Here is an 18,116-nt window from a genome sequence, read left to right on the forward strand (position 1 = left end):
TGGTTACGATACATTTTTACAATACAATTTCTGTGAAATTGCAGGATCATATTTAATATGGACATACTTATAGACTGTTAACCTCCTATGACATCATGAGATCAATCAATCAATCGATTGATTGATTGATCTCATGATGTTTGTTTGATTGATCCTTTGGGATTAAGTGTGTCTATTCTATCCACCTATGGTGGATTAGTAGTTGACCAGTCCTTCTGCAGAACGTGTACAACATCAGGGAACTTGATGAACTACATATTCAGTTAACGGTTTAAAAATTTCATTCAATATTGGCATCAATAACATCAGTACATTAAAACTCTACTCTCTACTCGCTTACTCTATTAAAAGCTACAAGCTAACAGTACTTGGCTTTAGTTTTGGAATGAAACTATTCCTAATGTGGCATGCATCTTGAATTAGACAAGTCCTAGTTGCCATGGACACACCACAGAGGTCTAGTGTACTTACATGAGACGCAGCGACTCAGTCTTGCAGCGATTCCAGGCCTACGGCTTTGTAACTGAACCCACATGCAGACACAAAATGGCAGGTCAGATTGAGATTCATGGCTGCTGTCTCAATAACATGCATCATATCTATACATTTCAAGCTAAACTATAACCAGGAGGCAAAAAAAAAAAAGAAAACACACCCATACATGAATCAAATGATAAATACAAAAGATTCTCTTTAACCTTTAACCTTGTGGCAAGTAAGAGATCATTCATTCAGTAAAAAAAAGAAAAGAAGAGTTGTGCAAAATAAAACAGTTTCACAAATGTAGTTTTTTGGACATGCACTGTCTATTCTCTATTCCAAAAGATGCTAACTCCCTCGTGAAGAAATATCTCCTCAGGAAAGAAAAATCAGAGTGTACCTAAAAAGCAGAGGCACAGTTGCTAATTGAGTTAGGACAGCTATACCAGCCATGTCAGACTAACCACATAGACACTGAGAATAGCCTTCCATCTGCCCCCTGTACTCAGAGGAGAATCTCCCATGAATAGTTTAGCGGATTATATGTCAGGAGTGACACAGATATAAACAGGGGGGCTCGTTCCCCCGTGCTAGGTGCAAGTGAAAGGGCCTGTGTTTCAGATGGTAAAAGAACCCCAGGTCTGATTTGCGGCGGGCTTGCCCATGGTTGTCAGACGTTATCTTTATTAGCTTTTGCAAATGTCTGTGCACGTTTACACTGGATGCCGCCTCTCTCCCTTCATCCTAAGAGTGTGCACTCACATTGTTTACACGCCTGAGATTAAGAGGGGGGGGGGGGGGGGGATGGGGTGGGAGAGGGCAAGTGTAAACTTCAGGAGTGAAAAGCTGTACAGTACGATTTCAGGGGCGCTGGGAAAATGAACTGGTGGAAATGGTATGAGAGAGAGGGGCTAGGAAAGAGAGAGAGGAGAAGTGTTTGTGTCTGTCTCATGTGATGTTTGTCTCAGGGCAGGGTTAGAGAGTCGTGAGAGGGAGAGGGAGACAGAGAGAGAGAGAGAGAAAAAGAGAGAAAGAGAGAGAGAGAGAGAGAGAGAGGCTCAGCTGTTGACCTCGACTAATGGAATGAACACTGTTTAGCTCTGTTACATAAAACTGAGCTGTTGTAATGCTAGAAGTGTAAATATTTAATCAAACAATTCTTAAGAACAAATGGATCTTGACCTGATATTTAAACTGGAGGTCTACAAACAGTCAGGTTGAGTAATTACGTGATGTCTAAGTTCAAATATTACGAACATATGTATATATATAAGTAAGTAGCCTTGAGAACCGATGGTTCTCGAGCCTAATGGCCCTCTCTCCTGTTTCTGTAGCGTGAGGCAGCTTCATGTACAAGTACACCCCCTGGACATGACACTGGTATATATATATGTATTAAATATATCCACTAACTAGGTCCATGTTGAATGTCGCTTGCAAATGTATGATTAGAAAAGGAGCACTAAGCACAGCAGAGAGAGTGCGTGTGTGTGTGTGTGTGTATGTGTGTGTGTGTGTGTGTGTGTGTGTGTGTGTGTGTGAGTGTGTGTGTGTGTGTGTGTGTGAGTGTGTGTGTGTGTGTGTGTGTGTGTGTGTGTGTGTGTGTGTGTGTGTGAGTGTGAAACAACCAAGCTTGCTACTGTTTTGAGGTGATAACATAGGACAGTTCTAACAGGGCCTCACTTCAATTATTAAATCACCTCTATTATGAATTAATGAGGTTCTTCTTTCATAATCTTTGAAATATGATGTCATGACGGACATGGCACATAGCAACAGCCCTAGATGCACTTACACACGTTAAAATGACATGGCCTACAGTTTTCAACTTGACATTTCTTCTCATCATCAACAACAACAACAACAACAACAACAACAACAACAACAACAACAACGTATAGCTTGAGGCCCCACCATCCAATCAAAATGCTTGGTTTCCAGGATGCAAAGTTGCATCTTTTCCACACAGCATGAGGGAATTTGCATTTCAGTGAATGTTTTTCCCCCAGTATATGCAGTGTGTGTGTGTGTGTGTGTGTGTGTGTGTGTGTGTGTGTGTGTGCAAGAATTACATTTATGACTTTTGAATCCCTGATGTCCCCAGGCTTGATATCCAATAACACATGTATCTTTGAAAAAAAAACTATTTTAAGAAAAGGCAATACGACACAAACTAAAAGCAGCAGGGCATGGCACAGAATTGGAAAAAAATATAACAACAACTCTGAATATTATTTAGGAAGTCAATTACTACACAATGCATGGTTGTTACATGAATATGCCTTTTAACCAATTACTGAAGTTTGTTGTGTGCTGTGCTATAGGAACTAACAATTGAATAATTTTCGAATAATAATCAATCCAATAAACATATTGTAATTTATATTATTCCAATTATTTCTGTAAATAACACTCACGTTTGGTGCTGCAGTCCTCAGTCCGTAGACTTGTCTGTTACATAGACCAGACTGTCTCCTGCAGACAGAGTCACTGGTAAGACATTCCTCACAAGGTGAAGCATGACGCCTGACATCAACATTCTAGAACCTTATAGAGTCTCCAGACAGAATGTTGAAAGTTCTACTAAATGTATTGTGTCTTTTCAAGACATAAAGCAACCGCTTAAACAACATTAATCATTAAAAAATAAACAGAATAAGATTATCATCGCTGTTGGGCAACAGTGTTCCTGAGACTTGTATTCAACCTTCATGAATCTCAAAGAAAAATCTTTAGAAAAAAGAAATTCTAGTATGTACGATATTGACAATCTCATCCTAGTTATGTTGATTATTACTTATTTATTCAATAATTTACTGCTGGAAAAAACAACAACATTTGATTACAAAATGTATATTTTGCCAATTTCTCTTGACGTATTAATTTAAATTCGAGACATTTATTAATGATCTGTTCTCTCCTAGGCTGTGTGTGTGTATATCCTGTAAAAAGATACAAACTTTAATACATTACCTTTTCTTTTGATAAATCAGTTCAATTATATATATATATATATATAGAGAGAGAGATATTCATTCGTTGAGCCAATATGGCCTCATATTAATTGTCATATTACTAGACTGAATGTCCATTTGCAAATATATTACAGAAATAATTGAGGATGTATAATGATGTTTTATTAGTAAAAAATAATTTACGTATATGTATCCATAAAGCTTTTATAAAGCCTTAACAACATAGCTATTACAGACAACAACTTTTTTTTATGTTGTTGGGGGACGAGGGGGGAAGGATTAGGCTAGGCTAGATTAGATTAGATTAGATTAGATTAGATTAGATTAGATTCAACTTTATTGTCATTGCAGAGTACAAGTACTAGACAACGAAATGCAGTTTAGAATCTAGCCAGAAGTGCAAATAGTGATATAAAACCTGATATAAAACATGACAGTGATAATAATAGGTACAGTATGGTAGTTAGAGGTATATATCATGATGAGCTATGTACAGTTAAGGTAGCTATGTACAGTTAAGGTAGCTATGTACAGTTAAGGTAGCTATGTACAGTATGGTAAGGTGTGTGAAATGTGCAAAAATATGGTATGTGCAAAGGTAGTATTTGTAAACAGCAGTAGTGCAAAGGCTAAATTGGTGTGCACAGTGGCCGGGGTGTGTGTGTGTGTGTGTGGGGGGGGGTGATACTGAGAGTCATGGTACCCCATGTGTGTGTGTGTGGGGGGGGGGGGGGGGATTGATTGTTCAACGGAGTGAACATGTTATAGGAATGTTTCATTTGTGACAAGTTGTGTAGTTTAGCTGGGGATGTTCTGGTTTGGAGGACAGAATAAGGACGGGGTGTTCTGATGGGTTTGTGACCCCAACTGTGGTTGTGACCCCTCCAACCCCCCTCTAACCCCCCCCCAACCCCCCTCTAACCCCCCTCTAACCCACATTTACATTTTTACATTTTTGGCATCTAGCAGACGCCTTATTCCAAAGCGGCTTACAATCGATACATTTGAATACTAAGCAAGTGAATCATCAATCCACCAGTCGTTGCAGGAAGAGTAATCCAGCTCAGGCCCGGGGCCATTGATAGAAGGAAAAACCTTCTCCTATCACCTTCTTCTAAACCTATTATTTTTATATATTATTTTTTTTTTTGGACACTGGAGAAACAGAGAAACAGTACAAGGGGGGCAATAGAAGCTTTTTAGGGACACAGTAGAGGGGAAAAGTGGGTGTTTTCAGGAGACGCAGTGCTGAGGGGCAGAAGAAGTCTCAACCCCCCTCTAACCCTCCTCTAACCAGTGGCGGACTCAGGCTGTTTGAAGGGCAGGGGGGGCGAAAAGGAAAAAAGGGCACCTACTGCACAACATGGGACCCCATCAGTGCACATGGTCAAGTTTAGACCATTGGAAGGGCAGCCAATAGGGCACATCCTCTCATTTTGACACTCAAAAGGGCACTTTAGTGCGACGTTTTTCAACTGTGGGGGCACATGGTCAAGTTTAGACCATTGGAGGGGCACCAATCGGGCACGTCCTCTCATTTTCGCCACTCAAAAGGGCATTTTTGCCACTCAAAAGGGCACTTAAGCGAGACGTTTTTCAACTGTGGGGTCACCAGGAGGGGCGGTCGCCCCCCCTGCCCCCCCCTGAGTCCACCAGTGCCTCTAACCCCCATCTTACCCCCCTCTAACCCCCCTCTACCCCTCCTCTTCCCCCCCAGAGATGCTGCAGGAGAAGAGCTCAGCTGTGACAGACGACAGCGTGCCTGGGGCCCAGCCCGGACGGCCCCCGGAGCACGTACCTGAACCCTCACACTTGGGCCTGCCTACAACTCCCAGCATCCCCCAGGGAAATGAGTCTGACCAGGTATGGTATTGATGGGTAGTGTAGTATTTCAACTGTAAACACTTTTAACTGAGAGCGTTTTTTTAAGAATTTCATTTTTTTGTTTTTTTGTTAACATATTTTATTGGCATTTTGGCAGTCCTCACAAATCACCACAGAAACACAGCCAACAAGAATTTCATTTTTTGAGTAAACATTTCAATTTTGGATCAAAATAGCTTTTTCTGAGAGAAAAAATAAGAAAGATTGTTACTTTATATTGTTTTATTCACCTCATGATTTTTCTAATTGCTTCATATTTTCACCAGTTGGTCTTTAAATGTTTCTCACTATATGTGACAACAGCTGGTGAAAGCGGGAACAGGTCGGTAACCTATCAAAATGTTCAGACTTTTTTTCAGAAACATTTAAATAAATTTCAACGTTGTCCAATGCAATGGATTTAGTGAGTAATCCCCACTACTCTACACTAACTATGTAATAGTGGGGATTACTCATTGAATCCATTGCATTGCAATATTTTGGCTTGACTAGCGAGTGTGTCATTGACGATGTATTTACATCTTTCCGAATAAAAGTCCGAACATTTGGTCGGTTGCCGACTTGTTCCCACTTTCACCAGCTGCTGTCACATATACGAAACATATGTACAGAATGTTATCTTATCTATCAAGCTTAGCTATCAAAATACCATTATTATGAAAGATAATTTTCCACAACATCGATGACCACAAATCATGGGTGTTTTTTATTCTGGTCTAGGAAAAGTGTGGGGCTTCTGTCCATTGGGAATAACACAAAAAAACGTCAAAAAAAGAAAACAGATTGAGATAAATAAATCCATGTTGTGTATTAGCCAACTGTCATGGCGGGTTTCTAACTCCTAACTGCCTTCAGAACATTGAGAACATCAAGGTTCTTCTTCACGAGAGAGAGCTATGGAAGAAGTTCCACGAGGCGGGCACAGAGATGATCATTACTAAAGCAGGCAGGTGAGTACAGCGCTGCACGCAGGGGACACATGGGAGATGTAGTCCTGGAACTACACTACCCATTCAAAACGTTACCATACTACAACTACAGTAGAGGCTGGTGGACGTAGAAATCGGAGGACGGGGCTCATTGTACAGGACTCATACATACAGGCTCGCTGTAACTCGTGGAATGGAATGAGGAATCCTATCATTTCACAACATGTGAAACACTCAAAAATCCTTTTCCGTTCCATGCATTGCAATGAGTCCGTCCTCCGATTTCTACCTCCACCAGCCTCCACTGATACTGTACTAGTTCACATTCATGCAGGGACAAGACATGCGATGCTAGTATACTATTTCAGAACTGTGAATAAATCACATGAGGTTATTATCGACGCCGGTGTCGAAATGACCTCGGAACTTTGCCCCCCTCCATCGTCGCTGGTTAGAATAAAACTATTTATTAATAATATCTTAGAGAGGTGCCGACAAGGCCATCTGGTCAGTTGGCTGATAGTGACACACAGCAGAAGGGAAGTCCATACTCTCTCCTCCTACAGTGTAGAAGAGACACACACACGCATTCCTCCGCCGAATGAATATCTAATTGAAAACACAAACGCGACTGCCCCGTATGTTTGATGATTTAATGCGCCCCCCGGATTAGAAGCAAGATCCTTGAGACATTAACCAGAGGGGATGAGTCGACTCGCCCCCCCTCCCACTCCACCTATCCTCCCTCAGGGCCTCTCCCTCCCCCCCGCCCGACAGTCCAAAACGTGGAAAGGTCAAGACAATTTTTCTTTAATGCCGCATCACTGTGAGAGATGGGCTTTTCCTTGTCCCGCTGATGAAGTGCCGCTTAGAATCCTTAAAGCCTTTGAAGGGCTTGGGCAACGGTTCGACTACACAGCTGTACTGGAAAACCTGATGACGCTTCTTTACTTACAGACAGCGCTTCGGAGAGGCAGGGAAGAGCTTGTCTGTATCTCTCGGCCATGAAATAGAAACTTGACGTGTCTGTCATTCCATTCCAATTCTTTTAAAAGAAAACCGAACTTTCGCTGAACTGATTTGAAAGTTGAAGTTATGCATTTGTGAAGATAAATATTTCAACAGGGGTCATAAATTGTAGACGCTGTAGAAACAGGATGCTGTCATTGGTGAACATTGTCAATTGGGTGATGGTTTTCTTGAGAATGCAAGCGTCGTGTGTCCGTATCATATCAGCTATGATGTGTTACATGAAATCTACACATCATCATACTGTAAACAAACAAAATGGAGCGGACGTCTCTCTCTCCGGTTTCCGGAAGCCACAAGCTTTCATGTTCTTCTATGAAAATGTGGAGTCTACATAACATATACATAACATATACATAACATATACATAAGTATACAAGTATACACAATACATATTACCGGTAATAGACTATGTTTATACAACTCCCCTTCATATTCTAGGAATATAAAAAAATGATGGCAAGAATAACGCTCAATCCCAACTCACCCCTTGGCCCTACATTTTAGCCCTACCCCTCCGTTTTGCTCATTCATGTGTAGGGTAGGGGTGTCCCAATTCTTGTTTGCATGTAAGGGTAGGGCCAAGTTGTAGGGCTACATCGCCCTCCAAACACTGTTTTTTCAGATGCACACTCCAAACCCAGGGTTAAAAACAAGCAGAAAAAGAAAACCACAAATGTAAATTGAAGTATGATAACCATCATATTATCTTAGTTTAATGTCATTTCAATGTATCATAGACATTTTGTCTATAACAAGCATAACAAAAAAAAACACTATTATGCCAAGGTGTTTAGCTAGCTATCTAACGTTACAACAACGTTCTAAGGCTGATTTGTGCACGACAGTCCCGCATTTTGACATAATTCCATGTCGCATTTCCCCTCTTTGATGGCATATGACGCCTGAAATTTAACTACAGTCCAGCAAGTTGTTGCACTTGTTACCGTTCCTCCAATATCAGTGCAGACTGGCAGGGTAGGAGCACGGGTTGCTAGCCTACAGAGCACCGCTATTCTGTCATGAACTGGCCTGGTAATGAAGCATTGTTCTTTTTTATTGGATGACTTGTTTGATCGATTGATAGCGTGAAACGCATAAGTTGTGAACGAATCACAAGCGTCCATGCTTTTCTATGATACTACTGATGACGTGTCAGGGTCTTGAAGGGTTATCTCGTTTCGTAGGGGAAGATTTCAACCACTACCCCTTGTAACTCTGTATCCGAGGGGCAAGGCGAAAAGCGAGTAGCACTCCAAAACGAGGGATAGGGGTCAAAAATTTGAAATGGGCCTAAGACTACTACTACTACTACTACTACTACTACTACTACTACTTTTACTACTACTACTACTACTACTACTACTACTACTACTACTACTACTACTACTACTACTACTACTACTACTACTACTACTACTACTTTTACTACTACTACTACTACTACTACTACTACTACTACTACTACTACTACTACTACATCTTTAATATGATAATATTACGGAAGACATCCCAACGGTATTAATAACGACGCATCATTTCTTCATTTTTTAAAGAATCATTTATACAGTACAAAACTATGTCATACAGTAGACAGAGGAAGAGGGGAGCTGAGGGGAGAAAGGAGAGGGGGGGAGGTTGGGCCTGTGTCTGCCGGGCCGACCCTGAGCCCTCTAGCTGGGCCTCGGCATCTAACACACGGAGCCCCATGCTGAAGTCGGACGTCTTGTTATTGTGAATGTCACAGTCCCAGCCTTAATCCTCACTCTTCAAAGCGCCCAGTGCCCCCTGTCCCTCTCCCTCCCCAGCCTCCCCTCTTTCTCCCTCTCTCTCCCTCTCTCTCTGTGTCCCTCTCTCTCTGTCTCTCTCTCTCTCCCTCTCCCTCTCTCTGTAACCCTCTCTCTCCCTCTCTCTCTGTGTCCCTCTCTCTCTCTGTCTCCCTCTCTCTCTCCTCCCCCTCCTCCTCCCTCCTCCCTCCTCTCCCTCCCTCCTCCCTCCTCTCTCTCCCTCTCCACAGCCTCCTCTCTCTCCCTCCCTCCTCTCTCTCCTCTCCCTCCCTCCTCCCTCCTCTCCCCAGCCTCCTCTCTCTCTCCCCCCTCCCCTCCCTCCCTCCTCTCTCCCTCCCTCCCTCCCTCCCTCCTCTCTCCCTCCCTCCCTCCCTCCTCCCTCCCTCCCCAGCCTCCTCTCTCTCCCTCCCTCCTCCCTCCTCTCTCTCCTCCCCAGCCTCCTCTCTCTCCCTCCCTCCCCCCACCCTCCTCTCTCTCCCTCCCCACCCTCCTCTCTCTCCCCCTCCCCACCCTCTTCTCTCTCCTCCCCCCACCCTCCTCTCTCTCCTCCCCCCACCTTCCTCTCTCTCCCCCCTCCCTCCTCAGCCTCCCCTCTTCTCTCCTCTCCCCCACCCTCCTCTCTCATCTCCCCACCCTCCTCTCTCTCCTCCTCAGCCTCCTCTCTCTCTCCTCTCTCTCTCCTCTCCCCTAGCCTCTCTCTCTCCTCTCCTCCCTCCTCTCTCTCCCTCCCCATCCTCCTCTCTCTCCCTCCCTCCTCCCTCCCTCCCCCAGCCTCCTCTCTCTCCCTCCCCTCCCTCCTCTCTCCTCCCCATCCTCCTCTCTCTCCTCCCCCCTCCCTCCTCTCTCCTCTCCTCACCCTCCTCTCTCTCTCCTCTCCTTAGCCTCCTCTCTCTCCTCTCCCCTAACCTCCTCTCTCCCTCCCTCCTCCTCTCCTCTCCTCCTCTCTGTCGTACACAGCCCGTCATTCGCAGCGGCAGGCAGGCTGATAACATGATAACAGGATCAGCGTCTAGCACGGCCGAGTGTTCCATCACCCCCCCCCCCCCCCGCCTCTCCGTTTGATCCCCCCCAGCCCCCCAACCCCCCCCCCCCCCCCCCCCCCCCCAAGTCCTGGAGGTTCCCAGAGAATGGATGAATCACTAGAGAGCACAGACAGTGTAGGACTGCTAACAGAAACAGCTGGCACGCACACACGCACACACACGCACACACGCACACGCACATACACACACACACACATGCACGCTCGCACACACACACACACACACACACACACACACACACACACACGCACACATACGTACATACACCCTGACACTGATATCATACACACTCCCCTTTGCAATTTCTCATTCCTTTCTCCTCTACACATGCTCTCAGGCATGCTCATCTACACACACAGACACACACACACACACAGTCACACACACACACACACACAGTCACACACACACACACACACGCACACACAGTCACACACACACACACACACACACACACACAGTCACACACACCTTCAGCTGGAGAATCAGCTGATTAGGAGTGAGTCTTTCCTGCACATTGTTCTCTATATTGTCTTTCTGATGACAACACAACACACACACACACACACACACACACACACACACACACACAACAGTTCAGAGAGGCTCTGCCCTCATAGGGGACGGCCAGTGTGACCTCCTTTATCAGGGGAGGCTGGTGGAGGTGGACATTGGAGGACGGGGCTCATTCATTGGATGACGGAATCCATCCTCATTCCATTCCTTTGCATCACAATGATCCAGTCCTCCGGTGGTGTCCCCCTCCTCCACCAGCCTCCCCCCCTCCTGTCCTCCATCACGGCTGTGTGACAGACAGCTTCTACTTCTCCTTCTATTGCGGCCACACACATCTGTCATCATCAGACTGTGTGCTGTCATCCAGGATCCCCATTAGCCGTTAGACATGCCATGTGATCCGGTGAAGCCCCCAACCCCCAACCCCCCCCCTTCCCCCTTCCCGCCCATCACAGTTGCCCGGAGCAACATCCCAACATCCCAGCACATCATCCCATCTTCACCCTCCGCATCGTCTCCCTCCTCCTCCTCCCCCCCTCCTTCTCCTTTTCTGACACACTTGGCTAAACTGATCTCTCTCTCTCTCCATACTCTCACCACGGTCCCACTCAAGCTCTGTTTCGCTGTGACACTGGCGTCACGTTCATTCAGGTCCTTTTTCGAGGGGAGAAGATTCCGACAATGAATGATTCTGTCAGGGAGATGGTCGCTCTGCTACCTCTACGTCCCCCTAACGAGCGTTATTTCCATTGTGCTAATTATTATTATTATTATAATAATAATAATTCATTATTCTAGGGTTTCCACAGAGCTGAGGTGTTCAATGGTTAACCCACCATTTCTCAGCGAGAGTGCTGTAGGTATTTGTCGGTTGGAAATTGAATAATGACATGACTCCGATGGATGTGCTGATTGACAGAGCGAGAATGGCGGACTGGGTTACCCAGTGTTCTGTGTGTGTGTGTCTGTTTCAACTGTCAACTAGAAAGGCCTCTTCATCTGTTGATACAGGGCCCATAGGGTGGGTGGGGGTTGTGGGGGTGTGTGTGTGTGGGGGGGGGGGTGTTGGACGGTGGAGCTTAGGTGGGGCTGGGATGAGCCGGAGCCAGGGGTCTGTTTCGGCTGTTCCCCTCAGATTAGACCGGCTCTTTTGTGACCATGACTCAGGCCCGGTGCCTGGTATCCGTGGTTGGATTTGGAGCCTGACAGAGAGGGGGGACAGGGATTACCTACCTCTCTTACGGAGGGGCGGTGTTTAGACTACAGTAACGTGATCCAAGGCCAGCTTTTAGGCTCCGATGTCAGGCGCAGTAAGTCAGAGCAGAAAATAGGAGAGTCATAGGATCGGTCAAGGGTGTGTGTGTGTGTGTGTGTGTGTATGTGTGAAGTAGTGGTGTGTGTGTGCATTCGTATGTGCGCGTGTGTGTGTGTGTGAGGTGGGGTGTGTGTGGGTTTGTGTGTACGTACACACGTATGAATGTGTGTGTGAGTGCGTGTGTGCGTGGGTGCTTTAACCATCATCCATCCAGGGATTATGACACGTCTTCCACTAGTGTGTGTGTGTGTGTGTGTGTGTGTGTGTGTGTGTCTGTGTGTGTGTCCTATTATTTGAACCTGTTGCCAGGGGCAACGGAAAGATAAACTGCAGGCCCTTTGACCAAAACTCTCCGGGGGCAACGGCGAGTTCCCCGGCTGTACAAACCGAAGCGGTGTCCAATCCGAGCCGCCATTAAAAAGCACTTAGGGGTTTATAAGGGGCTCTGGATACCCTTTGCGACTTTGCTACTTTGACGCAGACGGGATGAAAAAGGAGAGAGCTGTTATTCAGGAGAGAGGTCACGGAAGGTAGCGCCATTCATGTGTTTTATGTTCTTGTCTTGCTTCAGTATATTAGCATATTCTATCTGTCATTCTTAAGACTCTGTCGTACGTATGAGAGCTCCTTCACATTCCCACACGTTTTTTTATAGAGCGGCAGGCACTCTCCAAGAACCATCAGAAGAAGTCGATCCCTCCCGAAATATATCGTCTGTAGGGATGTAAATGAGTGCCAGGCACGAACAGAATCGCTAACACTTTCCACAAGCCTGCCTGTTATAAATGGGTTTGGAAGCGTTTAATGATAACAATGTAACCTCATACAAGCTCAGTTTGTCAAGCCGCCAGACTACATATCATATGATTGATGTTATAACTGTTTATTATGATCTTACAAACAGGTCAACAAACTGCGTATGAGCCCAAACTACTTATAAGCCCAACCTGTCATAGTTTATATATGTATTTATATCAATTTTGACAACTTTTAAATTTATCATATTTGTTTTTATAGCTCTGTCTGCATTTGAGAGTGGTTCTCAGTCCCATCCCTGTTTACCAACAAAGTGTCTGGAGACCACTTAGTTACTGTCTGAATCCCAGATTGCCCCTTTGAAGTCGGACTAAAATTAAGTTTTAATTTAATTACGCTCAGAGCAACAACAATGTACCACAAACCCACATTTCAATCTTATATTACGACGTTTCAAAGAAAATTTTAATTAAATGAACTTTTATTCATTCATAAATTATCCTCAGCTCAGAAGCCTCACGAGTCACGACTGACTAGATGTGTATCCTTGGTGGTTGACTGAAAGCCCATCTAACCAATCAATGTGACAGCCTGCCAGCTGCTTGCCAACTACATGTCACCGACATTAGTGAGATGCTAACAATTAATAGCTATTAGCAGTGGCGGACTCAGGCTGTTTGAAGGGAGTGGGGGCGAAAAGAAAAAAAGGGCACCTACTGCACAACATGGGACCCCATCAGTGCACATGGTCAAGTTTAGACCATTGGAAGGGCAGCCAATAGGGCACGTCCTCTAATTTTCGCCACTCAAAAGGGCATTTTCGCCACTCAAAAGGGCATTTTTGACACTCAAAAGGGCACTTAAGACAGACGTTTTACAACCGTGGGGGCACCAGGAGGGGCGGTCGCACCCCCTGCCCCCCCCCTGAGTCCGCCAGTGGCTATTAGCTTATCTAGGTATTAGCTTAGCAAGTTATTAGCTTATCTAGGTATTATCTTAGCTAGTTATTAGGTTAGCTTACTGGTGAACTGTACTGTCTTCACTGTTCAGCTAACACTGGCGGGGCAGCCAGCTTTGTTAACAGTCGAGGCAGACACACTTCACCAATGCCTTCATCATGATTGAAGGATGTGAAATGTGTTGTAGTTTGTGTTACCCTATCTAAAAAGTATTACATTCTGAGGGATTGATTCTGCAGACCTGGAAATACGATCTGGGGTATCGTTAATACCAGCGTTTGACCACATTGACCACATGGTCAAAATAATTTTGTTACTTAAGAATTATGTGAATTACGACTTGGGTTTGGAATTACGACTTGCGTAACTTTGACTGGTTAAGTTTAGGCATTAACCACGACTGGTTACATTTAGGCATTAACTTTAACTGGTTAAGTTTTGGCATTAACTTCGACTGGTTGAGTTTTGGCATTAACTTTGACCAGTTAAGTTTAGGCATTAACTTTGACTGGTTGAGTTTTGGCATTAACCACGACTGGTTAAGTTTTGACATTAACTTTGACCAGTTAAGTTTTGGCATTAACTTTGACTGGTTACATTTGGGTTACAAGTCGGTGACTTTCTTTCTCTCATGCTGTTTTGAAGGAGGATGTTCCCCAGTTACAAGGTGAAGGTGACGGGGATGAACCCCAAGACCAAGTACATCCTCCTGACAGACGTCGTCCCTGCGGATGACCACCGCTACAAGTTCTGTGACAACAAGTGGTGAGTCATGGACGCCTCCTGTACCTCCAGTCTCTCGGCTTCTCCCCTCTCACATTCCCTCCTCTCTCCCTTTTGCCTTCTCTCCTCGCTCTTTTTCATTAGACATTTGTCTAAAGACATTTCGTGATGTTAGAATTATATTTTTGGTCAAAATTGAGTTTTTTACATAATCTGATCCATTAGGTGTTTATTAATGCCTGTGTGGTGTTATTTTTAAAATGTTGACATTTTTGAGTTAGTAATTAATAAAATACAAAGGTTCCATCTCACAAAACATAATGGAATGTAAAAACTTTGACGCTCAATATCTCTGAACTGCCCTAAACGGAGATAGAACCTTATAATTCTAAGCTCACCATTTGTCTAAAGTAAGTGAATCATCTATACATCAGTCATCATAAGCAAAAATCGATGCTAGGACCAGGGGTAGTCACAATGCTAGAAAAAGGAAGGATTGTTATTACATTTTCTTCATTATTGACAGTAGAGGAACTCTACAGAGGGGTAGTGGAGGGTGACGTGGTCTTAGGAGGGACAGTCAAGAAGACTAGGTGACTGACAGCAGCTCATCCCACTGGGGCGACAAGACAGTGAAAAGCTGTGATTGAACAGTGCGACTACTACATCCTGGTATACTCTGAGCTACATCTGGGCCAAATTTGGTGCTTTTGCACAAATTTGCATGAACATAGCCTCATATAGCCCTAAGGCCCCCAACTATATGATAAAACTCACTTTCGGGTAGTTGCCATCTTGGAAATATGCAAATTAGGGGTCCAGACACACCCAATCATAAATATAAGCATTCCAATGTGTTTCTAATAGTCATAAAACATAAAATAGACACCAGGCTTGCATTTCTAGTTCATTTGGTTCAAAGGTTATAGCCAAAACCTTTTTCGGAGGGCGGCCATATTGATTTGGCTGCCATGGCGACCCTGGTGGTCGTTGGCTCGGGCGCCCTGGCTAAATCATTAGAGCATAACTCTGAGCTACATCTGGGCCAAATCTGGTGCTTTTGCACAAATTTGCACGAACATAGCCTCATATAGCCCTAAGGCCCCCAACTAGTAGAGGCAGTGTTGCCAGGTGGCCAGTGGAGATGGAAGAACGGAGTGATTGGGCTGGAGTTTGGAAGCTGACCATTGCTTGAAAGTAGGGAGGGGCTGTTCCCTTTACCGCCCGGTAGGCGAGCACCAACATTTTGAATCTGATGCGAGCTGCTACCGGGAGCCAGTGCAAGGTGCTGAGGAGGGGGGTGACATGGGAGAATTCGGGAGATTGAACAACAGACAGGTAGCAGCATTCTGGATGAGCTGCAGAGGTCTGATGGCGGTGGCGGGGAGAGGCCGGCCAAAAGTGTGTTGCAGTAGTCAAGGCGGGAGATGACAAGTGTCTGGACAAAGAGCTGTGCTGCTTCTCTCGTGAGGAATGGACGTATCTTTCGGATGTTGTAGAGGAAAAATCTACAGGAGTGCGCTGTCGCTTTGATGCACAGGATAAGGTTGTCAAGGTGCACCCCAAGATTCTTGGCTGTCTGGGAGGAGGTCACAGTGGAGTTCTCTACTGTGATGGAGAAGTCTTGAAAAGGGCCGACTTCCCAGGGAAGTAGAGCTCTTTCCCCTTCCTCCACTCTCTCTCCCTCTTTTCTCTCAACCCCACCTCCTCTCTCTCCTCTCACACCTCTCTCCCACATCTCTCTGTCCTTCACCCCCACCTCCTCACTCTCTCACCCACCTCCTCTCTCTCCCCCCTTCCTCCTCTCTCTCTCTCACCCCCACCTCCTCACTCTCTCACCCTCCTTTCTCTCCCACCCCCTCTCTCCCTCCTCCACCTCCTCCCTCCTCCATCTCTTCTCTCTTTCTCCTCCTCCTCTCTCTCTCCCCCACCTTCTCTTTCTCTCCCCCTCTCCCTGCCTCCTCACCAGTAACAACCTAGTTGGTACTTATGTGAAATCCACCCAAACAGGGTGTGTGTGTGTGTGTGTTTCTGTCTTTGTGTCTGTGTGTGAATGTGTGTGTGTGTGTGTGTGTGTGTGTGTGCAAACAAGAGGGACATAGTCTAGTATAGACTATAGTATACACCTACTGTCTCCCTAGTCCTTTCACAGATGTCCTGTTGGTTTGTGTATCAGAGGTGATGAACACATTTTCTCTCTCTCCCTCTCTCCTCCACCTCCTCTATCTCCCCCACCTCCTCTCTTTCACCTCACCTCTCTCTCTCTTTCTCCTCCACCTCCTCTCTCTCTTCTCTCTTCACCTCTTTCTCCTCTCTCTTATCTCTATCTCTCTCTCCCCTCCACCTCCTATCTCTCTCTCTCTCGCTCGTTCTCTCTCTTTCTCTCTCTCTCTCTCTCTCTCTCTCTCTCTATCTTCTCTCTCTCTCTCTCTCTCTCTCTCTCTCTCTCTCTCTCTCTCTCTCTCTCTCTCTCTCTCTCTCTCTCTCCTCCACCCTCCCCCCTCCTCCCCCAGACTGGAATGGGGAGATGGAGCGTGAGTCCAGATACTTGCTGCCTCCAGCCATGGGCTAAACATAGTCAGTGTGGTTGAACGCTCTGGCGATCCATCCCACTGGTTAATTTGTAGACAGGTTCATCTGTGAGGATGCTAAATCAAGTTATTATTTTGATTTAATTACAAGTTCGTATTCAGATCCAACACATTTTTTTAAGGCAGTTAACTCTCCTTGTTTCCTTACCTAAAATGGTCAAATATAATGGTTGCTTGATAAATGAAAAGAATGAGGTTTGCTTGGCCTTCAACAGCCACTTCGCCTGGGCTGGACATGTTTGATGATGATGATTGTGAAAAGCCTCCTCCTGGTGATTGTGGTTATAAATATAATGTGAGGCATGCCTCTCAGTTTCCCTTTGCGCCTATTTCTATTAGTGTTGTTTTTGAGTTATTGCACTCAACTGGGGAGGATAACTTGGATCCTTTTTTCCCCTCAAATTAACAGCCACAGTAATTACAGGACAAATAGCATATTTATTTAATCTTTCTATGTCAACAGGCATAATTCCTAGTAATTGGAAAACGGCTAATCATAGTATAATCTCGGCCACCACCTCGGTTGTTAATGATATAGTATCCGCCCTAGACAAAAAGAAACACCGTATTTATTGATCTGTCAAAAGCATTCGATATACGGTTGATCATTCTCTTCTTTTAAATAGACCATACAGTGTTGGTTTTGATAGCAATGCTTTTGGTTGGTTCCAGAGCTATTTATCTGGTAGACAACAATGTGTGAAAGTGGGGAGAGCCCGGTCGGAATTATTACCCATTAGAAAAGGTGTTCCACAAGGGTCAATCCTGGGCCCTGTTTTATTCACAATTTATGTTAATTACATTATTTTATCCCTGAGTGGTTGTCAAGCTCATCTGTACGCATCTACTGCATTGCAGACTCTGTACAATCAACTATTGACAATCTACAACTCTCATTTAACGCTCTGCAAGATGAGCTCATTGGCCTTAATGCGAGCAAAACTAAATGTATGGTGTTCTCTAGGGCCAGAGATATTTCTCAAAATAGTTTGCATATTTTGGCTAGAAATGGGTCTGTCATAGAGAAGGTTACAGGATATAAATATATTGGAATCTGGCTAGATGAAACATTTTCATTTAAACATCATATAGACAATCTTGCTTGTAAATTGAGGCAGAAAAATGTGTT

At 44.9% G+C, this 18,116-nt stretch overlaps 1 protein-coding gene across 1 annotated transcript in view; it reads left to right on the forward strand.

Moving 5' to 3' along the window:
* Positions 1–5,174: 5,174 nt before the first annotated feature.
* The window catches only part of tbx4 (T-box transcription factor 4), a gene marked incomplete at both ends in the record, with an annotated part of 31,180 nt that continues 18,238 nt past the window's right edge, over positions 5,175–18,116 (forward strand). Inside the window, 3 exons of the mRNA XM_080549265.1 lie at positions 5,175–5,318; positions 6,195–6,289; positions 14,319–14,438. Of these exons, the coding sequence (XP_080405391.1) occupies positions 5,175–5,318; positions 6,195–6,289; positions 14,319–14,438 (359 nt within the window). The remainder of the gene's footprint in view (positions 5,319–6,194; positions 6,290–14,318; positions 14,439–18,116) is intronic.

The sequence above is a fragment of the Nansenia antarctica genome (assembly GCF_963989245.1).
Source record: "Nansenia antarctica genome assembly, chromosome: 19".
Lineage (NCBI taxonomy): Eukaryota > Metazoa > Chordata > Actinopteri > Argentiniformes > Microstomatidae > Nansenia > Nansenia antarctica.